We start from the raw sequence: 23089 nt of genomic DNA on the forward strand, positions 1-23089 counted from the left end.
ACGCGAGCGTTTTTCTTCCTGTCCGAAACGAGGGACGATCGTCGCGGCGACGGCGAGGACGAGTGCGAGCGACGAGTCGCAGTCACATCGATCCGACGATGGCAAATGACGGTGGCATCGTCCTTGCGCTCTTGCTACTCATCGCGGCTCTCTGCGCCGTGTTCTACAGCTCAATAGCCCTGTACGCGAGCGCGCCGACAAAAGAGCCTGCGTCGTTCCCTGCTCGTCTCGCCCGGCTGTTGTCGGGATGGGCGAACGTGGGAAACGCTGTGACCCATGGGTTGCTCATCGTCGTGCTCTTGACCGACAAAGGTCGCTACGGTGCTTATTTTCCCGACGAGGTGAACTCCTACGCCGCTGGCCCAGTCTGCTTGGGGCTGATCAACGGGCTGATCGGCTTCTTTTCCCTCCGGGGCGGCAGCCTCAAAGTAAGCCTGGGATGGAACACATTTGTAGCTCTAGCAGGCTCGCTCGTACCCATGGTCTGGCCAAAGTTCATTGACGTCGGGATGACAACCTGGCCTTACGTCACCGTGTTTCTGTGGTTTGCGATCTACGCCTTTGAGAGCACGGCCTTCTTCTTTTCGGCGGCCGGGGTCGCGCTCAAGGACGCGCCGGGTGCAAAGGCAAAATAGCGGCAAGCAGCGCACACGTGGAGGATCCACAGTGTCGAGATTGAGAATCTCACTGTTGATTGATCCCAACTTGTGCCTCAATGTTGTGCGCTTGAAGAGGCCCGCTTGTGGCGGGGCGCCAGGGCTGTGCCTGTGGGGAAGCGGTGGTGCGTGCGTAAAGTGTGCGTGTGGGTGTGAGTGTGGGTGTGGGTGGTGTGGAGTGTGTGCGCACAGCTTGCTTTCTTTTCTTAGAAGGTTATGGAGAGCGGGAAATGCCTGAGCGCTGGTAGCGTGTGGTTTCACCTCACACCCATGGTCTCACAGTGTGCCGGCTGTCGCCGAGCGCAGTGTCGCTCACACAAGCCGCAGCACAAGTGACTGAGGGTCAGTGAGGGCGAGCCCATCGCTGTCACAGCTGTGGCAGCCGCACAGTAGGCTGCCATCTGTGCAGAGTGTGTGAGCGGAGCAGAGGAGCTGCTCTCCAGGCTTCAGTCGCAAAGAGGTGCATGCCACCGAAGGCGCTGTCGAGGTTCGCCGAGTGGCGAGTGCGGCGCAGGTTGAGGGACACCGTCACCGACGAGCGCGTTGTAGTATTCCGGATAAAGACGGCCACACGCACACGAGCTGCGGTCGTGTGGCCGTCATACATAGAGCGCAAGAGCGGCGAGGCGCGGGCGGGACCGTCTGTGGCGAAGCGGGTCGCGTCCCTCGATTTCCGTCAAGCCACGGTCCACACGCACACCCTTATGGGCTTGGGGGGCCGCTCCGAACGCCCTCATACCATACCACTCCCCAGGAGAATCAAATAAGTGGTAAATACCACTCATTTACCAGAGCGATTCTATCAGTAACCAGCCTCCGGCGGGGCCCCCCGCTACCATCCAAACCCGAGTACCGGTCTACTATCATAGGTAGAGGCTCAAGTGTGACATATAAGTCTCCACACCCACACACATGCACAAAGCAACTCTCACGGCACACGGGCACCGGGTGGAGCGGTGGCGGCGGCGGCAGCAGCACGCGCGGGCGGACGGATTCGGACGGGGCGGAGCAGCGACTGCCTGGGCGGCCGCTGCTCTGTCTGCCAGAGCGCGCCGTCTGCCTGCGCAGCTCGAGCGCGGTCAGGTGCGAGGACGCGTGGCGGCGCGGGGAAACGCGGCGGCGGTGGCGGCGGCGGCGGCGGCGGCAGCGGCACGCGCGGGCGGACGGATTCGGACGGGGCGGAGCAGCGACCGCCTGGGCGGCCGCTGCTCTGTCTGCCAGAGCGCGCCGTCTGTGCGCAGCTCGAGCGCGGTCAGGTGCACAGGGAAGCGTGGCGGCGCGGGGACGCGCGGCGGCGGTGGCGAGCAGGCGAGCGGCCCGCGCGCGGCGAGGCGGACAGGTGATCGGCAGGCGGGTGATGGGCCGGAGAGTGACCGCGCCCAGCGATCGGAGCGAGCCGATCGTCGCTCGGCCGCAGCTGACCTCGAAGGCGTGCGGAGCGCGACTGTCGGTGTCGGAGGGCGGCCGTCATGTGGCGAGGAGGGAGGACGACAAGTGCGCGTCGTACGGGTCGCTCTTCATCGGCCAGTCGAGCGGACGGTAGCGTCGGTCAAAGCAAAGAGGGCCGGTGAGGCCGGCGAGATTCGTTGCGAGATACGGTTCGCGCCCAAAGAAGTTTGGACGCTCGGGGGACGCGCCGCAAAATCAAGCCCATGGAAAGGGGGCTACTGGGGCGGCCAATTCACACCTCGCGGGACTACTTATGTTTTCGTAAACGTAGTTGTGGCCCCCCGCTACGTCGCACGAGTGCAACCGGGTAGCGGGGGGCTAAAATCAGGTGTGGCACTGGGCGAACATCGGCCGTCCCTCAGTGCTTCCAGCCTGCCCGCTTCAGTTTCCTCCATTGGCTCGAATTTTGTAGAAAAAAGAATTTAAACAAGACAACTCTCTCTCACAGCACACAGGCTCGACACAGGTGCGAACTGGCGCGTGCTAGAAAAAAGAATAGCGCCGCTGGCGGGCCGCCGGAGCCGGCATTTCGAAGCACCGAGCGGGCAGCTCGAAGCACGCGGGCGCAGGCTGCCACCGCTGCCCGGGCGCCCCGAGCGGCGGCGGAGGGCCGCCCAGGCCACCACCAGTGCCCCTCCCACCGGCGGCGCGGCGGCAGCGGCGCCGACCGCCCCTCCATCAGCGGTGGCGCGACGGGTGTCGTCGGGGCGCCGGCAGGTGCCGCGCGCAGAGGGTGCCACCGGACCGTCCGACGCGCGCCCGGCGGATCCTTCGTCGTCCATGGCGGGCCGAGCACCCCCGCGTCGCTTCTCGGCGCATTGGAGAGCAGGGGAAGCTGCTGGCGTCGCCGCTGGGATCGGCGGCGGCGCCAGCAGCGTTCTCGGATCTGAAGCCGACTTTGAGCGCCGATCGATCGATCTGAGGGCTGGCCGATGGGTGGCGCTGGGACATCGCCGCCGCCGCGGAGGCCGGCGGCGACCAGAGGAGCGGTTGGGGCGCGTGGCGCATATGTTACCTGCCAAGTGAGCATTCAAGTGTGTTTCGAGATTTATTCGAGATTTGAAACTCAGATGTTCGTTTCCAGTGGGGAGGTGCCAGACCTGATCTTAGAATCGCTCACCAGTAAATGGCAAGCACTGAGTGACTCCTCACACAGCACGCGCTCACGGGACGCAGCGGTGTCGGCCCGCGCTGGAGCACCGCCGACCGCGCGCGGGAGAGAGATGCTGAGAGTGCCCTCTCATGGGTTGACCGCGCCTGCGATTTGAGAGGTCGTACGACCACGGGTCGAGGTTGCGCGCGCGGGCGAGGCTGGCAGGGAGGAGCGGTAGGAGCCCTCGGTTCGCTCCGACGTCTCGACCAGCGGCTCGAACGCCTGGCGTGGGGCAGGCATGCGAGGGGGAGGTGAGCGCAGTCGGGTGCGTGGGGGCACGACACGGGCCCTCCCCGCGCGCACGGCACACGCGCCGTGATGGCGGAGAGCGGCACGCACACGCCTTGCGGCGCGTTAGAGCGCGAGCTGCTGCTGTCGGAGTCGAACGAGAGGGTGAGGCTCGCGGCGCTGCCGTGCAAGCTGCCGTGCAAGCTGCCCTGCAGGCTGCCCCCGCCAAAGTGTGTGCCGTCATCGAACGCCTCCCCGGCAGACATGCGGTGCACCGTGAGCAAGTCCCCCATGAAGTCCTCGCCGGCGCGGCACGCCGGCGCGCAGGGCGTGGCCGCGGAAGGGCGAGCGAGGGCGAGGTTCGGGGAGGGTAGCGGGGTGGGGCGATGACTAGGGCGGTGCCGCCCAGCCGCCGCCTTGAAGGCGATGTGGTGCAGCCCGTGCGCCTCTGGCTGCGATCCGACCATCGAGACCGAGTCTGCAGGCCCGATGTGAGCCTCGAGAGCGCGCGCCTAGATGAGCGCGTCTCGCGCACTACGTCGCGTGGACATGTGGTCCGCAGCCTCCCGAGGTATCGCGCCTCCGCAGCGCCTCGCGCGTCGTACCGCGCGCGCCGCGCGTCCTGGGCGGGGACAGGGGCTGGGGTGTGGGCCGGCGCAGGGGTTAGGGTTAGGCCAGCGTGCGGGCTAAGGGCCTGCTCGGCGGGCGTGACCGAGGCGCAGAGCGGCGCGTGCTCCTCCTCGATAGGGGAGGGGAGGCCTCCCTTGCCCGCGCGCAGCCTGCCCTTTCCAGCCGGCAGCAGGCGAGGGAAGGCCCCCAGGCTGCTCAGCGTCAGGACCCGCGCCCTGGCCCCGCCCCGTGCGTCTGCCCTGGCCCCGTGGGCGGCGTCTGCCCTGGCCCCGCGGGCGGCGTTGCGCGCGGGGAGGAGGCTCCGCTGCTCGCTGCACCCCGCCCGCCGCTCGCCGCTGCCGTCGTCGTCCTCAAGCCAGCACGAGCTCGACGGCCCGTGGAACGAGCCGAACTCGTCCTCGTCGCTGAGCGGCGAGGCGGCGCCGGACCGAGGCCTGCGCTGTCTGCGGCTTGAGGCGCCGCCGCCGCCCTTGCCTCCGCCCTTGCCTCCGCTGAGAAAGCAGCAGAGGGCGACGCCAGCGAAGAGTAGAACGGAGCCGCCGCCGGTCAGCAGCACTGCCACCGTGGCCGGCGAGGCACCGCCCGCCTCAGCGGCGATGGCGAGCGCCGTGGCTGCGCCGGACAGCGGCGAGGAGGACGAGGAGGACGAGGGGGGCGGGCCTGCGAGCGCCTTGAGGTTGCTCGCGCCGTCCGTGGCGATGGCGGCGGCGGTGGTGATGGCGGCGTGCGGCGCGCAAGACTGTGGCTGGTGCCCACCGCTCGCGCTGCAGTTGCCGCAGGAGCAGCGGCAGCCAGCCCAAAACTCGGAGCACTGCCGCCACTTCCGCTTAAAGTGGCAGGACCGACCCTGCCAGCGGTGCACCTCGGTGGGGAAGGCGAGCGCCCATGCATCCACACACATGTTGGCCGCCAGTCCACCCGCCGAGGCTGGCAGGACGCAGCTTGTCGCGCTGGCCGTGGAGCACAACGCGCCGTCGGCGATCGCGCTCGCGTCGCACTCGGGCGACTCCTCGCGATCGGCGCAGCGAGGGCAGGCGCCGTGGCAGCACACTGCCGTCACTCTGCCGTAATTTTCCGCGCGGGTGGAGTACCCAACTGTGCCGGTCGAGCAGAAGGGTGAATCCACCATCATGAGACGCGCCGACGCTGTCTGCTATTGCCGCAGCCACTTCACAAGAAGTGAGGATCAGAGTGAGCGGCCGACGAGCGCCGACGACGAGCGCCGTTCACAGCCTTGTTATTGAGAAGAAAATACCTCGTATGGCGCTGTGCGCTGGTCTGTGAGACTGTGAGAGGTTGAGGTGCGAGCCCTGGAGGTTCACAGACCCTCTTACACTCACACGTCATTTGGGGCCTGGAGCCTATCATCGTGTGCGTTGGGGAGCACTGGGGAAGGGGGAGGGATTACTCGCGAGCCTTGGCCTAGAGGGCCCGTGCGCAGGGGGGAGGGAAGTCGACTAACTAAAAGAATTCAAGACCGAGTGCGAGCGAGGTGGCGAGCGCCACTTTTTGTTGTTTTTTCTCCCCTTAATTTCCGGAGAGGGAGAGAGTTGTTTTGTTAATTTCCGTCGGCCCCTTCCCTTCCACAGCAAACAAAACACAAAATCTCTCTCACACAAAACTCTCTCTCCACAGACATGCCATGGCGTGCGATCTAGATTCAGCCCACGCGCCTCTCTGCTCGCAACCACTCACCCATTGAATTGTCACTCTGCCCGTGAGTGCGAGATAGGGCTGGCGGCTGGTCGCTAGCCTCTGAGGAGGGCATCCATAGACGCCTCACATGACCCCACACACACGGTCTCGTGAATGCCTTGCGGCTGGCGGCGAGATTGCACTGCTAGAGGCGGAGCAAGCCTGCTCTAGTCTCACATGTTACTTCCTGTCGTCTGTTGTGTTGTTGTGCCCTTCTTTGTTCCTTTGGCACGTTGGAGTGCTGGGGGGGGCGACAGGAAGGATGTGGCCCGGAGTTATGTGCACGCCAACTCAGGGTGTGTGGCAGCCAGCTGGCTGTGTGTCTTGTGAGCCTGTTTGTGTCTGTGTGTTGCTCGTGCGTGTCGTCATCATCTGTCCCGCGTCCACCCATACCGCGCTGGTGTCCAGTCCGAGCCTGACTGTTCTTCACCTTTCTACCTAAACCTAACAGATGATACGTCAGACCACAGGCACAGCAACCAACCACCCTTTTTATGAATGCAAAACGTAAGAGCTACATACACTGCAAAAGAAGTGGGTGCTCGATCGGACAGAGGGTCCGAGGGGATAAAAAACATAGAGGCGTGGACCGTGAGTTGACGGAAATCGAGGGACGCGACCCACCTCGCCACAGACGGTCCCGCGCCTCGCCGCTATGACGGCGGCACGACCGCAGCTCGTGTGCGTGCCGCCGTCTTTGTCCAGAGTGAAAAGTCCAACGCACTCGTCGGTGACGGTGTCCCTCAACCTGCGCCGCGCTCGGCGAACCTCGACAGCGCCTTCGGTGGCATGCACCTCTTTGCGCCTGAAGCCTGGAGAGCAGCTCCTCTGCTGCTCACACGCTCTGCACAGTTGACACAGCCTACTGTGCGGCTGCCACAGCTGTGACAGCGATGGGCTCGCCCTCACTGGCCCTCAGTCACTAGTGCTGCGGCTTGTGTGAGCGACACTGCTCGGCGACTGCCGGCACACTGTGAGACCATGGGTGTGAGGTGAAACCACGCTACCAGCGCTTGGTCACATCAGCCCTGAGGTCAGATCCTTCTCCTCTGTTGATGGTAACACTTGTCTACTCGCTGGAGCCGAGCAGGAGGGCCCGGCGCACAACCCCTGGTCAACTCACGGTCCACACCCCCCGTAGGGGCGGGGCTGTTCCGAAAAAAAAGTGAGAAACGCCGCGGGCAGCGTGGCGCATGCCGCATCTACTTAAGAATAAGATGGCCACACTTATCCGTGTGATGCTATAACGTATAAGCCCGGAGGAGCGCCGAGACGCGAGAGCCATCCCAGCCCCAGCTGACTGCGATAGCACTGTCTGACGATTCACCCAGTGGGTGCACCCAGAAAGAGCCGTTTGAAGAGCCGTCGAGCTACATGAGAGTTGAGACCCAAATCGTCGTGGTGGTGTGTACTTGTCCCCCTCCTCGGCGACACACGAGAGGCAAGCTCGTTTGCACACGGACCCACGACGCCCCCCGGCGCCTCACTCTGAGAGGTTCGAGTAGCCCTCCGCGCGCGGGCGCGGCCGGGCGTGCGACGGGGCCGTCGGGGACTCGACAGCCGGCGGCGGCGGCGGCGCGGGGACGAGCGGGAGCGGCGCCGCACCGTCGGGGGGGACGTGCTCTGCGCGGGCGGGGGAGCGCGACGCCTGCACGATTGCGCGCTCGAGCTCGCCGGTGGGGCGGGGCTGGACGCGACTCCACCCCGACCTCCGCCCCGACGGGTCGCTGTCGCGCTGGGGGCGGGGCGGGGCGCCGTGGCTCGTGGTCCCGCGGCGTAGCGCCTCGAGGCTCTCCAGCGCGGACCTCTCGTCCGAGAGCGCCGTCGAGAGCGCCGTGGCATCCGGGGGCGGCTGCGCGAGCAACACGGGTGGCGATGTGGACAACGAGCGGCGCAAGCCGCCTCCTCCGCAGCTCGCCCGGACCGCGGCTGGCTGGCTGTGGCCTAGGCTGTGGCGGCCCGCTCGACCCCGCTGTCGCTCTGCGGCGAGCACCTCCTCGCAGACGTGGCGCGGCAGCACGAGCAGGTCGCAGTACGTCGGCGGTGGCTTGCGCGACGGGCGGCGCGGAGGCCGTGCGGCCGTCGGTGCCCTCGAGTGCCCGCTCTCCGAAAAAGTCGTTGTCGCCGAGGGTGGCGAGGAGGGTGCGCTCTTCGGGCAAGCCCCACTTGACCCACACGCGCACCGTGCCGCGCCGCACGAGGTAGAGCGTGTCGACGGGCCGCCCCTCCTACACGCGCGGCCGATCTCGGGTGATCTCGGGCAAGCTCGGGCGGTCTCGCGCCCGCACCCGCCGGCCGGGGACCTCCACGAGCAGCTGGCCGGGCATGCAGACCATCGGCTGCAGCTGCTGCACGAGCGCCACCACCGCCGACGAGGAGAGCGGGCGGAAGAAGGGGCAGTGCTGGAGGAGGTCGCCGTAGAGCGCCATCGTCAGGCGCAGCGAGAGCTCGCGCGGGAGCCCGGCCAGGTCGGAGCCGATCTCGTGCATGGCCTGCTGCGACGAGGAGAGCCGGTAGGTGAAGAAGTCGAGCACCTGCCGCTGCAGACCCTCGGGCACGTCGCTGCGCGCGAGGAAGCTCTGGATGAGCTCGAGCCGCTTGAGGAGGTGGCCGCGCTTGGCGTCGAGCGTCTGCAGGGCTGCGGTCGCCGCGGCGATGGTGACAATGTTGATGAAGAGGCCGACGAAGAGTCCTCCGACGGTGAGGGCGACCTGTGCCGGAGAGAGAGAGGGGGGGGGAGAGAGGGCCGTCGGCGCACAGCTGAACTACTCGACCCTCGGCCAACCTCTCGGCTGTGCCTCTCGGCCGCCTCTCGGCCACCTCTCGGCTGTGCCTCTCAGCTGCCTCTCGGCCACCTCTCGGCTGTGCCTCTCGGCTTCGCCTCTCGGCTACCTCTCGGCTGTGCCTCTCGGCCGCCTCTCGGCCACCTCTCGGCTGTGCCTCTCGGCCGCCTCTCGGCCACCTCTCGGCTGTGCCTCTCGGCCGCCTCTCGGCCACCTCTCGGCTGTGCCTCTCGGCCGCCTCTCGGCCACCTCTCGGCTGTGCCTCTCGGCCGCCTCTCGGCCACCTCTCGGCTGTGCCTCTCGGCCGCCTCTCGGCCACCTCTCGGCTGTGCCTCTCGGCCGCCTCTCGGCCACCTCTCGGCTGTGCCTCGACCTGGCCGGTGGTGGTCGGCTCGACGTCGAAGGGGACGAGGCAGGTCATGAGGGAGGCGCCCCACAGGAAGGCGACCGCGTACTTGTCCCGCAGTCCCGCGGCCTGCAGCTCGGAGCTCGGACCCCACCCGTCATCGCACGCGGCGGGGTCGTCGTCGTAGATATTGCACCCCGTCGTGCCGACCAGCCACCACAGGCAGCCGCTCCAGTGGCACGCAATCAGCAGCAGCGCCGACAGCTGCGCGACCCGGCCGGCCGCGTGGCCGAAGCGCCGCTCGAGCGGGAGGGAGACGTGGGAGTGGAGCCACGAGGTGGAGGGGCGGATCTTGGTGAGGTCGTTGCGGATCAGCTTCGGCACCACACGGCCCAGCCGCAGCAGCCGCAGCACGCGGACGATCGCCGGCGTGCCCGAGTGGTAGTCGCTGTCTCCGTCGAAAGTGTCGCCTCCGACGAACCAGGCGAAGGGGGCGGCGACGAAGAGGTCGAGCGCGAAGCGCGTGTGCAGGTAGTGCGAGCGGACGGCGGCGGGCTCGAGCACGACCATCCCGTCGAGGTAGTAGCCCGTGCGCATGGCGATGTACACCTCGACGAGGAAGAGCACGTCGAAGCCGACGTTGGCGACCGCCCACGGCAGCTTTGGGTGGAAGTGGTCGTCGAAGGCGATCTCGAGCGGCACGACCACCGCCACGAAGGCGACGCCCAGCATGACGAGCAGCCGCCACAGCTCGTGCGGCGTCGAGTGCGGGACGAGGACCTCGGCCCTGCGCTGCCCCAGCGTGAGCGACCACACTGTCCACGGCGCGGCCAGCAGGCAGCACGCGCACGAGGCAATCGAGAAGGCGCGCGAGGCTGCCCGCGGCGGCGGCGTGCGAGGCGACCGAGGAGGAGGCGCCTTCGAGCGGGTTGCCGCCGCAGCCGTCGACTCGGGAGCGGCGGCGACAGCTGAGACAGCTGCACGAGAAGAGCACCTCCGCAGCACTTGGTGCAGGTTCGACTCCCCCTCCGCCTCCTCCGCCTCCGCCACAGCAGCAGGAGCGGCGGTGCACCCGCCCTGCCCGTCATCCACGGGCTTTTGCTCCTCGCTCAGTGCGCTGTCGAGGCTCTGGCGCACCTCGTCCGGCTCTGCTCTCCCGCCTCCGCCATCGCAGTCTTGGAGGATGGCCGCGACGAGCTCGGCCTGACGGCGTGTGAGCTCTTGCAGCTCCGCCAGCTTTTTTGCGGCGGCCGGTTGCATGAGCACAGAGGTGAGGGCGGCGGCGGAGGCGGTGCGGGCAGCACGCGGAGTGCAGACAGTTGCCATATATATACAGGAATCCCACTTTTAGCAACGGTGCCAGGCGCCGAAAAAAGAGAAAAGCCCGCCCGAAAAGTCTCTCGCACGACACCGGGTACGGGACTGGCACTACAAAGGCGACGGCTTCTAATAGAAGCCGTCGTCCCTCACAGATGCCGTCCTCTTCACAGAAGGCGTCGTCGGAATGGTAGTAAGAGAAAAGAATCCGCCGCACCGCGCGCAGTGAGAGAGAGAGAAAAGAGAAAAAGGAGTCATCACGCCCTGCGAGCGGGGCGGGGTGCGCGCTGTGCCTCGGGTTCGTGCGTCGCCCATCTCTCCAGGAGATGTCTTCTGCTCTATTTATTTATTAAGAGAAAAAGGAGTCCACCGCACCGCGCTGCGAGCCTGTCGCTGTCCCTTGTCGGAAGCAGGAGAACTAGGAGAGCGCAACCAGTAGGAGGCCCGCGCCTGCCCCCGTGCCGCCGGGTGCAACTTTGTCCTATACGAGAGGGGAATCCCTGGGACCCTGTCGTGTGTGGGTGAACCCTGCCCAGCCCCCCTCCGTGTCGCGATGCGCTCCCCACTCCCGTTCCCCTGTGTCCCTGATCGTCTCCTTCTCAAATCCTGCTCGTGCAGGTGGGGACCCTGGCCTGTCCTTCTCCCACCCCTTGTTTGGTGTCCGTCGTTTTCTTTCTTGGGGGGCGCCCACGCCGCCTAGCTCTGCGGGCGGGCCCCTCCACCCTTCACGTACGGATCATGTAGAGTCCCCACAATCGGCTGTCGTGGGATCGCTTGTCATGTGAGAGAGTGCGTTGTGTTCTTGTTTTCTATCCGCTTTCTCTTTCTTCTCAAGAGAAAAACGGTGCCTGTTTTCTTTCTTTCCCAGTGTCGTGCGAGGGAGTTTTGTTGTAAAATTCTTTCTTTCCACATGGACTGTTGATCGATCCCCCCGGCTTGTTTTGTCAGTGTTTGTGGAGCCGGTGGTGGAGAAGCTCGCATCCATGGGCGTCATGGAGGAGGTCTTCACCGACGGAGGCGAGGATGTGCGCAAGGGAGCGGTCGCGCACCCTCGGCCGTGGACGGCGGCCTGGCGGACAAACTCACACAAGACACTCAGCCAGCTGGGCTGCCGCACAATCCCGAGTGACTCGAGTAAGTGTACGGCACTAACGCTACTCAGGGCCACGCCCGGCCCCTGTCGCCCCCCCGCACCCACGGTGCCAAGGGCACAAACAACAGCAGGAACAGCAACAGGCGACAGGGCACGCGACGTGTGAGGCTAGCGCAGACTGCTGCGCCTCTATCTACTCGAGTTACGAGTGCAGACACGGACGAGACTACGTGTGGCTCTGAGTGGCTCAAGATCATGACGCTGCAGCCGACGCCGGTGCTGGTCAAGAAGGCGAAAAAGAAAGAAAGAAACAAACAAAACAGACAAACCCAGACGAGGGATGGGGGAGGAGGACAGGGTCCCCACCTGCACGAGCAGGATTTTGGAAGGACGATAAGAAGGCGAAGAAGAAGCGGAAGCTTTTTCTTCTTCTTCCTGGTACTTTCCTTTGGTATGGAGCAGGACGAGAGCCCGCGAATAACGCCTCGCCGCCCGATCGGCGCGGAGCGAGGTAGTTACTCGGTCGACGACAGCCGCGAGTCGATCGCGCGGCCGTTGACTGCCACCAAAATGACGCCTCAGCAGATCCATGCCGACGGCAGCGCAAACCTCGGCCGCGCCGACAACAGCCTCAGCCGTGCCATTCTGTGCCTGCAGTACGCCTTCAAGAACACCGCGCTGTACGGCGTCGGCGGATTCCTCGCCGGTTACGTCCTCATCCGTGGCGTCGAGCGCAGCAAGCTCGTCACCCGGTGGAGAGGCTGGCGCTGGCATGTGCCGGGCGCCGTCGGCATCGTGGCTTCAATCTTTGGCTCGCGCATGGGAATGCTCGAGGCGCTCGAGGAGCTGCAGCAGCAGGGACACGCGCGCATCCTCGAGGAGAAGAAGTCATTTGCCGCCGACAGAAACGCCGCGGCGCCAGCAGAGGACCCGCCAGATGCGCCGCCACCGCCGCTGGACGCGCCTCGGCCACGCCTGGCCGCGGCCGCGGCCGCAGCCACAGGAGCGACGACCAAGGACAGAGTCGCGGCGGCGTTTGCGCTGCGGGCGGAGCGGGAGAACTCTGAGATTGTGCGCGAGCCGGCGGTCTGGATGTCCTCCCCGCCCTCTACCGCTGCTGGGAGCTCGGCCTTGCCGCGGCCCTAGGCGGCCCCTGAGAGCTCGGCCCCCGTCCTCGTGTCGCGTGTGTGTGACGCTGTGTCGCTGGGTCTCACTGATTCCAGTCGCTAGTCGAGTCAGTGTCAGCTCTGCGCCGCGCCACTCTCATCGTGTGGGCTGTGGCCCGCACCTCGAGCCGTGCACGGTGCCGTGGTGTGTCACGCGCTTCGCTCTTCAGTCTACTCATCTCAATGTGTGATATCATTCATAGCACCGCGACGAGATCTTCTGTGCGCCGGACATCCGTGTTGGCCCCGCGACTGGGACAATCTCTTGCGGCTTCTCGCACGAAACGTCAAACGACAGCGTTTTGCCGGTTAATGTGGTGTCGGCTGGAGCCTGGACGGCTGCCGCCGGCTGGCCGGTGAGGCTTCGTTCGCGATGCTCCCTATGCGCTGGCTACCGGCGGGATGCGCAGCGCCCACTCAATCGGAAGGCTGGAAAGAGGTACTGGGGCAGCGTGGAGGTCCATCGGCGGCGAGATGCAGAGCGTGCCGCCTTGGACTTTCTTGGTCGTTATAGTGCAGTCATCCTCAACGTCACTGACCGTGAAGTCGTTCCTTCGCTGCTCCTTCTTTTCCCGCCAGCGAGCGGCTGCCATGCTCGGTACCGCCAGTCCTTCATCCACATAGCCCATCAACCGCACCGCGCCCGCGCGCCAATCCTTCAGGGCCACTGTGCCGCTGGCCCGCCAGTCCTTGATCGCCTTGGAGGACTCCGTCGTCGATGCGAACGGTACGGATAGCAGCACCAGAGCGAGCCGGATCATCAGAGTAGACCCCCACCTGCGCGGGTGTTGCCGACACTCTGATCTGGCATTGCGGACCGAAGTTTTTCTTCCTTTCCCGCGAGGCCTACCCCCCCCTCCCTGAAGTCTACTCATAGCGGTGGTTGAGGCCGATTGCCTCAACTGTCAACCACGTGGTTGACAGAGGCCTCAACCCTCAACCAAGTGGTTGACAGACCCCTTCAACCCCTCAACCACGCGGAATGGCTGTTCACACCCCCCGCGCAAAGGTCTGAACACACATTCTCTGTGAACCATTCATGTCGTCTTCTTTAGACGCCTGGATGCTGCATTTGACGCGCCGTTTTTACGAGTACTTGCTTCAGCTACGTGCGTGAATGGGAGGTGTGATGCAAAGAGGAGCGCTGACAGCCATCGAAGGCCCCCGCACGGGGGGGGTCCCGGCCGACGTCATGGTCGTCCGCGGACGCGGCCCTCCGTCTCCGGAGACATTACCGAACTCAAAAGTGCTTACCAAAGGCAGATACGAGCTCAGCTCAGTGAGATCTAGCAGCACATACCCTCAGTATCCAGAATAGTAAAGTCTGAAAAAGTCGGTCCGACCGCGCAGAGCGGTCTGGCTGTCTGCAAGGCTTCCGTCCGAGCCCTGAGAAATGTCGGAGGCATGTCGGCCCATGTTCGCGATTTTGATGGCGTTGCCCTTATTGCACGTGAAACAGACCGCGCCGGCCACGCACCCTGGTTCCCGGAGGCCAACTCGAGGCTTCTAAAAATCTCTCTCTCTCTCCCAACTCGAACAGGTTTGAGCAATGGCCGCCTTCCATGCTCGACAGTCGACACGTCCGCCCGCCATCAAGTTGTAAGTTGAGTGGCAAAATGCAGCAGGAACTTAGTTGCCTCAAAGGCCGCCCTGCTCGAAGGCCGCCCTGCTCTCGGCATTGTGTTGTTGACTGATAGCACTGTCTGATGCATCCAACCAGAAAGAGCCGTCGAGAGCCATCGAGCTACATGAGACCCAAGTCGTCGTGATGTACCAGGAATCGAAACTAGCGCCCAAATTGAGATCTCAGGATTGACATTAATTTCTCGCGCCTGCTTCCGCTGCTTGAGGCTCGCCAAACAGATCTGCGTCTATGGCCGTGTGCAACGTCAAGTCGTTAACGATCATCGCGCCAACCGCGACTCTGTTGCTTTTATGCGGCAGCATTCACCGTGACTGACTCTTGCCGTGGATGGTTAGTGACCGCGGTTGCTTACGCGATACTACGCCGTGAGCTGAGCTTCACCAGCCGTTTCTCTTCCTTCCCTTGCCTTCTCTTGCCGTCCGTTCTCTGTGCGCATTCCACTGCATGCGGCATCACAAGGTAGCGTCTTCTGCCGGGCGCGCATCTGAACTCGTACCTGGTAGGCCATCGCTTTGCTGAAAGATCAGGCGCCTGAATGGCGACAGTGAGCGTCTTCTACTTATGGATTGCGCTCGAAGTACGAGGAGCGCAAGAGCGCGCCGCAGGCGAAGCGATTTTTTGCCGCAGGGCTGTTCCAATTTATCTTGTGATCACGCGCGAGCCTGTGAATAGGCCCCGGAGGCCTCAACCCCCAACTAAAGGGTTGACGGGGGGTCTCAACCGTCAACCAGATGGTTGAGGGGGGGCCTCAACCCTCAACCCCTCAACCACCCCTAAAAAGAAAGAAAGAAAACAGACAACCCAAGGGAGGGATGGGAGGACGGCACGCCGCCACCACACAGGGATTTTAAGGAGAGGTGTGTGGTGCGCTATCCGTCGCCCACCCTAGGGAGTCTGCCTCTTCCTATCTCTCTTCGCAGTCTCAACCACCCCTATGGGCAGACTAAGTTCCCCTGAATACTTCCAGCCACCCTCACCGGCCCCCCCCCGCGGGTTGGACTCGCTCAGCAAGCGAAGCAAGCATAGCCGCTGCATGGCCGGGCGCGCAGCTCCTGGGGGTGCGCGGTCGCATATTGAAACGCGCGAGTCCCGACACGACGTCGACCGACGAGGAGCTCGTCGGCCTGCTCGCTAGCCTGCGCGGCCAGCCGTGCGACCAGCAGCTCGTCGACCGGCTTAGGGCGGCGGCGGCCGCGATGGCACTGCTCGAGCAGCCAGAAGCGCTCGCAGCAGCAGAGCGAGCGGGCATCTGCGCGTCGTCGCTCATTCCGCGCCTGCAGCAGGCCGTTGTTCACGACGCGGACGATGCCTCCGGGCTGGCCGCCGCCCTCTCGGAGCTCATCTCCAGTCTGTCTGGCCAGGGAGAGCACACGCTTCGCCTCGCAGTGCGAGAGTCGGCGCTTCTGCTGTGGTGCCGGCCTCGGGGCGCCGGCACGGGCACGCGGCTCTGGCGCGCCTCGCAGCTGTGCGCGTGGGCGTGCGAGACGCACTGGGCCGGGCTGGACCTGACGGGCAGCCGCGTTCTCGAGCTCGGGTGCGGCACCGCTGCGGCAGGCCTAGCGGCCGCGGCACTCGGAGCGAGAGAGGTGACCCTGACAGACGTCGACCCCGCCGCCCTCCGGCTCGCCAAGCGGAACGCGGCGAGGAACTTCCTCCCGAATGTGCGCGTGGCGCACCTCGACGCCGAGGCGAGCGAGGCGAGCGAGGCGGCGGCGGAAGGCCGGTTCGACCTCCTCCTCGCCGCCGATCTCGTCTACGGCTTCGTGTCGCCGGACCGGCTCGCGGCGACGGCGGAGCGGCTGCTGGAGGGCCCCCACGCGAGGGCGCTCTTTGTGCACGACGGCGACGGGTGCCGGTCGGAGGGCGCGCGCCAGGGCGTCGCTGGCTTTGTCGCCGCCGTCGAGGCCGCAACGGCGCTGCGCTGCGTCCGCAGCGAGACGGTCGACAAGGATTGGGTGACGGGGAGAGAGCTCGCTGCCCCGCTGCTCCTACAGCTGTTTGCGGCGCCCCTCCACCCAAGTTGACCACGGACGGACCACGCAGACCAACGAAGCAACGTCCACCTTGTGATTTTTGGGTCAAAATCGTCCCGATTTCATAATGTTCGTTCGTACGTGCATCCGCGGCGCCCAGCGCGGTGCCAGCGGCTCCCATACCTCTAAGAGGCCACCCACCTCCGTATAGACCCTTATATCCGCGGTTTACGCCCAATAGAGGCAGCTGCAAGAGGGCCCGGACGGGCACTGCGGCACACACTGCTCGCTGCTCGGCCATGCGGTAGCGTCTGGTGATGCCGCCCCTGCGCGGGCGGGGGCGTCTCGCTCGGCAGCAACTGCGCCGCGCAGCGCAGGTTCGAGGGTCGCGGTGGGTGGGTGCACTGGAAGACGTAGCGGTCGAGAAAGCGCTCAGCGACCGCTACGTCTCGAGGATGGAGCCGTCGCGCGGACCCGACCGGCCGATCGGCAGTAGCAGCAGGCGCCGGAGGGCGCGGGAGGCAGCGGCGACACCTCGGGCCAGAAGCGCGAGCCCTAGGCTGGTGAGGGGGCCCGCTCATGCGTAAACGGCTCTGGGACTTAGCTAAATCGCGCATCGAAATCGGGACGATTTTGCCAGGGCACCGTCAGAGAGAGAGAGAGAGTGCGGCGGGCGGCTTGCTGCTCGCTGCATGGCGAAAAACTCGTCTCGCCACACGCCAAGGGCTTATGCTCTGGCGAGACGTGAGGCGCATGCGCCCAGGATGGGAGGGGGCATGCGTAACGACACTGCTAGAGATGCCTTTCGGGGCCCAGAGATAAAACTTCTGTGATGCCATGCGTGACCTAGTAGTGTCCCCAGCTATGGGCGTGTCCACGTTGGAGCCAGGTGTGGTGTGGGCGCGAGAATAGCTCCGCCGTTCATGGAGGCAACCGATGCGAGTCGACTGGTGTGTGTCGTCGTGGTTTCGTATCAAGAATTCTCTCTCTCTCGGCACCGTCACAAGGTGTCTCGACACTGTGTGTGTCGTGTGTGTGTTTCGTACGCGGTCTCTATGTGTGATGACGTCGCACGTAAAACCGGGCGCGGCAGAGACTTTGTGTACGGAGGGAACGACCCCACTGAGACTTGACGGCACACCCGCGACCCGGCTGCGACCTGCATTGAATCAATGAAATCGCTGCGTTGCGCGCGCGGCTTGCGCGCGCGCGCGCGCTGCTGCTGCTCGCTCCGTGTGCGCGGATCGGCGCGCCGGGGCGCCCAGCCGGCCACAGACACGGGACACAATCGTCGCAGCGTCCGTCAGAAGTACGCCGTGCCCAGCGTCTGCCGGTCGTGCTCCTTCTTCGCCTCCGACCTAAGGTGCCGCACCGCCTCCGTGGCCCCGTCCTCCTCCGCCGCCGCGCTGGCCGTGACGAGCGGCCGCTCGAGGCGGGTGGCGTACGGCGGCTCGAGCACGGCGCGCTGCAGGGGCGTGAGGCCCTCCATCGCGCCGGGAGGGATGTCGAGGTAGCCACGGCCGTAGCCCATGTTCGGAGGCGCGAAGCGGTAGATCGCGACGCGCCGCTCGCGCTCCGCGCGCCACGGGGTCGCGCCGTGCACCGTCGCCTCCGACCAGAGGACGACGTCCCCCGCCCGGGTGGCTGGGTGGTGGATGTGCTCGGCAAAGGCCGAGCCCACCCCGTCCGCAAAGTCGGTCGGCACGGGCAGGTTGAGCTTGTGCGAGCCTCGCACGATGCAGAAGCCGCCGTCGCCCGGCTGGTGGTCGCAGAGCTGCACCGAGGCGGCCAGCAGCGACGTCCACAGCTGCCCGTGCACGCAGCGGTACTGCAACTCCGGGTTGAAGACGCCCTGAGGGCGCGAGGGCGCGAGGGCGCGAGGATGAGGGTGCGAGGGTGAGGTGTGCAATCTGAGAACGGGAGGTATCAGTGCTGCACCTGAGGCACGCCGTCTGCGCCCGAGATGGGGCCGCCGTGCAACTTGAAGCCCTCAGAGTCGGGCCCCTGCGCGACGAGGAGCGGCTGGTGGTCCATCCGGTACCCCTCCCCGCATAGGGCCCGGTAGTACGGGACTAGCCTCGGGTGTGTGAGCATGTCGCGAAAGAGCTTCGACTGATCTGCCTGCCACCAGAGCATGCCGCCCATATCCATCCGTGGTCCGCTCGCCGCCATCGGCGTGCCGCTCTTGGCGTTGCGCAGCGCCGCGGCACCACGGGCCTTGAGCTCCTCTGCGGCGTGCGCATCCACGGCTGCGTTGGCTGCTGCAACCTCTTCGGCGGTGAAGACGCCTCGAACGACCAGGAAGCCGTTGAGGTCGAATAGGAAGCTCTCCTCCTCAGTCATGGCGGCGGCAGCGGCAGTCATGACGGGACGGATGGCGGCGCGAGAGATCGAGGCGAGCGGGGCCGGTGCTCGGAGGACAGAGAGCATACAGTGGCCGAGCCCGGGGGAGAGGGAAAGTGCAGTGTGACACCCAAAGGTGTTGGACAACGGTGACACGAGGGCTGGGGGTGTGAAGGGCATAACCATGGTTGCGTGCAGACAATGGAGATAGAGCAGCCCCGGAGCGGAGGCCCGCCCGGGGTATTCAGTGTGTCGCGGGCGCCTAATCGGGATTAATTCCGTCGGGCGCCTACGAATTTACGTTTGCCGTCGGTGTTTCGCAAGCGCGCCTGGCGGCGGCTTGTGCTATGCCTGCTTTAGAGCCCGACGGGAACGCGGGAGCTATGGTCTGGGACATGGGCTGGCCTTCGTGCTGGGGCCAAGGCTTTGCCTCGTTGCCCGCAGTCGGTGCCCTTTGCCTCGTGTTGATGCAAGGCTTTCCGGGGCTAGTTGGCAACAACCTCACCATGGAGTCAGACCAACTCAGCCTACCCATTACGGTTGGCGGGGCCTCCGGCTGCGTCATGAGCGCAGCTCTCACCGCCACCAGCCCCTCCAAGTACCCCAGGGCGATTCTCGAGTTCGTCCTGCCCGCGCTCATTGTGACCACGGCCTACGTTCTGTTGCTGACAGGTGGGGGTGAGCACCACACCACGGGCGACAAGAAGGGGGGATCGCGACCCTCGACCACCAGGGGCAGCGACTACCTGTCCCTGCTCATCCCACGGTATGTGGGCCAATCGCGCCGGGCATTTATCGGGAGCCTCTTGTTCTTCCTCACGTTCCTGGTTGCAGCAGCAGATGCTGTGTGCCCGACGTGCGGCGGCAACCTCGCGTCGTGCGACTACGACACCTCCCATACTTGCCCCGCCGCCACTGTCGTGGCTAACAACGCGAAAGTGCTCCTCGGCACGGCGGCGGTGAGCACCATGACCATCGCGAACCTGCTCCGACCACGGTTCCTGCGGGTCCTGGGAGGGGGAATGCTGCAGCGCTTTGTAGCCCTGCACCGCCAACCCGAGAAGGGCACGACTTTCGAGATCAAGCGGACCACAAAACCATCCGAGGTGACGGCGGCAATGCAAACTGGGAGAATCTCCCAGATTGACGCGGCGACACAGATCCAGCAAGTGATCGAAGAGATTGACCAGGCGATCGACACGGCGGGGGACGACGCCGCAAAGGCGCTGCTCGAGAGGGAGAAAGAAAAGTGGACGGACTACCTGAAAGGGGGCTTCAAATATGTCACTTCAGCGACCGAGTCTGACGGCCTCAGTGGACCAGAGGGGACGAGCGTCACCGGTTCCATGTCGCTGCTCTGGGCGAATGTCTCCACGTTCATCAGTCGGGGTGAGAGCTGCGATCGCGCAGACGTCACCACCGTGACCGGAAAGGGAGGCGGCACCAAGGCTACCATTGCCTATGTCAAGACGGAGGCGGAGTTTGCGGCGTGTCTGAACCTGTTTGTCATGTTGGCCATCGCCGTCTCTATCCCGGCCATCCCGCTGTGCGAGTTCATCTACCTCGTCGTGCACGACTCTGTGCTCCGTCGGGATCGCACCTGGCAATTTGCGGTCGTCCTGCTCGTCGTCTACCTGCGCAAGATCGAGGAGTCGGGCGGACGGATTACACTGGCCAAGGCAACAGAAGAGGTTCACACCGCCGCCATGTACGAGGAGGCCGAGCGAGTGATGCCAAAACACTATCCCGGGGTCGCATTTTTTCGTACACGCGGGGGGACCCCGCGGGCCGAGGGGCCACCAGCTACGCCACCATCTACGCCGAGCCCTGCTCCCCGTGTGGGGGGTGCTGGCCCGAGCAGCGTCAAGAAGCCATACAATGGCAAGTTCACTCCTGGAGGCAGGACGTGCTCGGCTTTCAACGTGGGTCGCGAGCACCAGGCGAGGGAGCTTTTCGCCGACGGCACCTGCAAATTCGACCACGTCTGCGACCACTGGGTCAACAACAAGGGCAAGGCGGGGCAGTGCCGCAACAGCGCGGGCACTCCAGGCCACAGTCGTGCTACTTGCGACAACCCCCACGGTTGCGACAATGCTCTCCCGTGAGGGAGATTGCGTTGCCCCCGCCGGGCACCCCTCGTGGACAGAAAAGACCGGTTCCGAGCCCTTTGACGCCTTGGCCGAACTTGCCGAGACTGTCAGGCGGGAGAATGCATGTGCGCTTCCTGGCGTGCCCATCGTCTACGATCGCTTCATGACGAGCCTGTTGAGGGCGACGTGTCGGGGATTTGTCACGGAGGAAAACTGTGCTTTCATTAAAGACGTCTTGACGTACGGGGCAAAACTCGGCGTTGACGTCGACCAAATGCAGGGCCACAGACATTTCCGGAACCATCCCAGCGCCATCGAGGCTCGGGAGGGCGTCTCACGCTCGCTCGGTAAGAGGGTGGCTGCGCAGAAGACTTTGGTGGTTGGGCCGTGGACGCACGACTTGGCGAGGGCCGTGCGAGGTATCTACACGGCCACGGCCATCTTTCCGTACGGCGCCGCGCCAAAATCAGACGGCGGGACCCGTGCGCTCAGTGACCACAAGAAGACAGGCCTTAATGCCGCGTCTGATCTCGAGCCGTTCAAGCATAAGATCTTGTCGTACTCGGAGATTGCGTGGTTCTTCGGGACGAACTACTTTATGCGCGTCTCGGACGTGGCCGACGCCTTCGCTCATTTGCCGATCGCGCCCGAGCTGTGGCCGTTCTTCTTCTCGCGGTTCTGGCTAGAGCACCGGGGGCCGCTGTACCTGCTGGTGAACGTCTGTTGCGACTTTGGGACAGCGGGCATGCCAGGCACATTCAAGCGGTTTTTCGTCGACGGGGTCGTGCAGATGGCAAGGTCCGAGCAGGTCCTCACTCTGCCTATGGCGATACATGTCGATGACTGCGCGCTCATGGGACCTGACCGATGCCAGGTTGACAATGAGATGCTCGGCTTCCATTGGTGGTGCTCGTTGCTCGGAGTCTTCTTCAAGGCTGCGAAGGACCGCCCCGCCGCAATGTGCCAGTACGTGATCGGCTTCTGGTGGAACTCCGTGGACCGCACGCGCACCCTCGACCCCGCTAAACGGGACGAGTACAGTGCGATGCTGGACGAGATGTGCGGGCGACCGTCCCTCACGCTGAACGAGATGCAGGTTGCCGCCGGCCGGATCCAACGGTGCGTCATGACTTTTCCACCCGGGGCGGGCTGTCTGCTCTCTGGCCTGTTTGGGCTCATGACAGGCCTCCGCTTCGCGTGGCAACGGCGGCGCCTCACGCGGGCGATTAAATTGGACTTCCAGATCGTGCGGCGCCTTTTGCAGTGGAACCACGGGCGGGGATTCTTCTCGTACCTTGGCCTCCCGAGGGCGGGCGAGGTGCGCTCGGATGCCAGCCGGGGCAGCCTCTATGCCGGGGGGGGCTATGTCGACGTGTGGGGCAGGTACAGCCTGTGGCGTTACACGCGGTCGGCCGCTCGCTCGCTCATCGACTACCTCGAGGGGGACGCTGTCACAGTCGCCACCGCGGAGCTTGGTCACTCTTGGCGCGGATGCATCGTCCCCTTTGCCGTTGACAACCGGACCATCGAGGGCTCGGGCTCGCGGGGAAGGTCGCGAGCGGAGCGGCTTCGCTTCCTCATGTACGAGTTCTTCGCCCTGCAGTTGCGATACGGGTTTGTCTACTCCTTCTACTGGATCAGCTCGGAGGCAAACTACCTGGCGGACGACCTGTCGAGAGGCCGCGAGGCGGAGTTCCTCGCGAAGGTTGATGAGAGCGGCTTCCTGGCTCCAGGCGCTTTCCTGCAGAGGAGCGCCGGCGCGGGCAGGGAGCGCGCGCTGCCGGAACGCCGCCGTGCCTTTGAGGATGTACCCGAGCAGCCCACGCGGGCGCCCCCCCCTGTTCGCCGCGGGCGGGCAGTAGGGCGGACGTGGATCACGCTTTGCCTTTTTGTCACGTGCGTGGTCGAGCAGACTGAGGCCGTCACCCCTCTCGCAGTCCATGGCGGCCTTCCCCTTGTGGCGGTCATCCTGGGCGCCATCATAGCGGTCGGCGGCGTCATTCTCGGCGCGTCCCTCCCCGCAATCGCGCGGGCCGGACGGGCATGGGCGGCGGAGGGCGGCGCAGCGCGCGCCCAAGCGCCCCCCGGGCGACAGCAGCAGCGCCGCAGGCGGGCTCATGTCGCAGGGGCCGTCCGGCCGCGGCCCGCCCAGGCGCCACGCGTACGCAGGGCGAACATGGGGACAACGATCCTCTCCATGTGCCTTCTCTGTGGCTGTGCTGCCGCCCCCGGGGACGGAGGTGGGCATCAGCCCTTCACGAGGTCGTCCGTCTTCCAGGGCCTCCCGTGCCGTTGGGTGCGACCGGTGGAGAGCGTCTTTGACAACCGGCTGGCGCCGTCGTCATGGCGTACGGTGAATGCGGCCATGAAGTACTGGAAGGAGACGTGTTTGCAGTACGGCTGGTCGGTCATCATCTACACAGACGACCCCGAGAGGGGCGGAAAGCTTGCCGCATGCGTAATGTCGATGGTCGTGGACACGAAGCTTGTCTTCGGCTCGATCGAGGGCTACGCGTGGGGCA

At 65.2% G+C, this 23089-nt stretch overlaps 6 protein-coding genes across 6 annotated transcripts; 3 read left to right on the forward strand and 3 right to left on the reverse strand.

The window, feature by feature from the left end:
- Positions 1 to 2617: 2617 nt before the first annotated feature.
- EMIHUDRAFT_350000 (hypothetical protein) lies at positions 2618 to 3177 on the reverse strand. The gene is made up of 2 exons (XM_005770726.1): positions 2671 to 3177; positions 2618 to 2640 (listed from the first exon to the last, which is right to left on the reverse strand). Exon 1 carries the CDS (start codon positions 3111 to 3113, stop codon positions 2784 to 2786), a length of 330 nt encoding a protein of 109 aa, XP_005770783.1. The 5' UTR covers positions 3114 to 3177; the 3' UTR covers positions 2618 to 2640; positions 2671 to 2783.
- A 168-nt stretch (positions 3178 to 3345) lies between these two features.
- Positions 3346 to 5248, reverse strand: EMIHUDRAFT_96090 (hypothetical protein; the record flags this gene model as incomplete). Its single annotated transcript, XM_005770727.1, has 4 exons — positions 3346 to 3480; positions 3567 to 3998; positions 4036 to 4108; positions 4434 to 5248. The coding sequence occupies 4 exons, from the start codon at positions 5246 to 5248 to the stop codon at positions 3346 to 3348; spliced, it is 1455 nt and encodes a 484-aa protein (XP_005770784.1).
- Positions 5249 to 11803: 6555 nt separating this feature from the next.
- Positions 11804 to 12496, forward strand: EMIHUDRAFT_196564 (hypothetical protein; the record flags this gene model as incomplete). The annotated part of the gene is made up of 1 exon (XM_005770728.1): positions 11804 to 12496. One exon carries the CDS (start codon positions 11804 to 11806, stop codon positions 12494 to 12496), a length of 693 nt encoding a protein of 230 aa, XP_005770785.1.
- Positions 12497 to 15357: 2861 nt separating this feature from the next.
- Positions 15358 to 16185, forward strand: EMIHUDRAFT_196567 (hypothetical protein; the record flags this gene model as incomplete). Its single annotated transcript, XM_005770729.1, has 1 exon — positions 15358 to 16185. One exon carries the CDS (start codon positions 15358 to 15360, stop codon positions 16183 to 16185), a length of 828 nt encoding a protein of 275 aa, XP_005770786.1.
- Positions 16186 to 17437: 1252 nt separating this feature from the next.
- Positions 17438 to 18564, reverse strand: EMIHUDRAFT_96093 (putative phytanoyl-CoA dioxygenase; the record flags this gene model as incomplete). The annotated part of the gene is made up of 2 exons (XM_005770730.1): positions 17438 to 17986; positions 18073 to 18564. The coding sequence occupies 2 exons, from the start codon at positions 18562 to 18564 to the stop codon at positions 17438 to 17440; spliced, it is 1041 nt and encodes a 346-aa protein (XP_005770787.1).
- Positions 18565 to 18824: 260 nt separating this feature from the next.
- Positions 18825 to 20582, forward strand: EMIHUDRAFT_196569 (hypothetical protein; the record flags this gene model as incomplete). The annotated part of the gene is made up of 1 exon (XM_005770731.1): positions 18825 to 20582. The coding sequence occupies one exon, from the start codon at positions 18825 to 18827 to the stop codon at positions 20580 to 20582; it is 1758 nt and encodes a 585-aa protein (XP_005770788.1).
- Positions 20583 to 23089: the final 2507 nt, after the last annotated feature.

Source organism: Emiliania huxleyi, assembly GCF_000372725.1.
Source record: "Emiliania huxleyi CCMP1516 unplaced genomic scaffold EMIHUscaffold_4, whole genome shotgun sequence".
Lineage (NCBI taxonomy): Eukaryota > Haptophyta > Isochrysidales > Noelaerhabdaceae > Emiliania > Emiliania huxleyi.

Excerpts from the sequence above, each read along its gene's own strand:
- EMIHUDRAFT_350000 (XM_005770726.1), bottom strand. The coding sequence starts at position 3,113 with ATGCGCCACGCGCCCCAACCGCTCCTCTGGTCGCCGCCGGCCTCCGCG.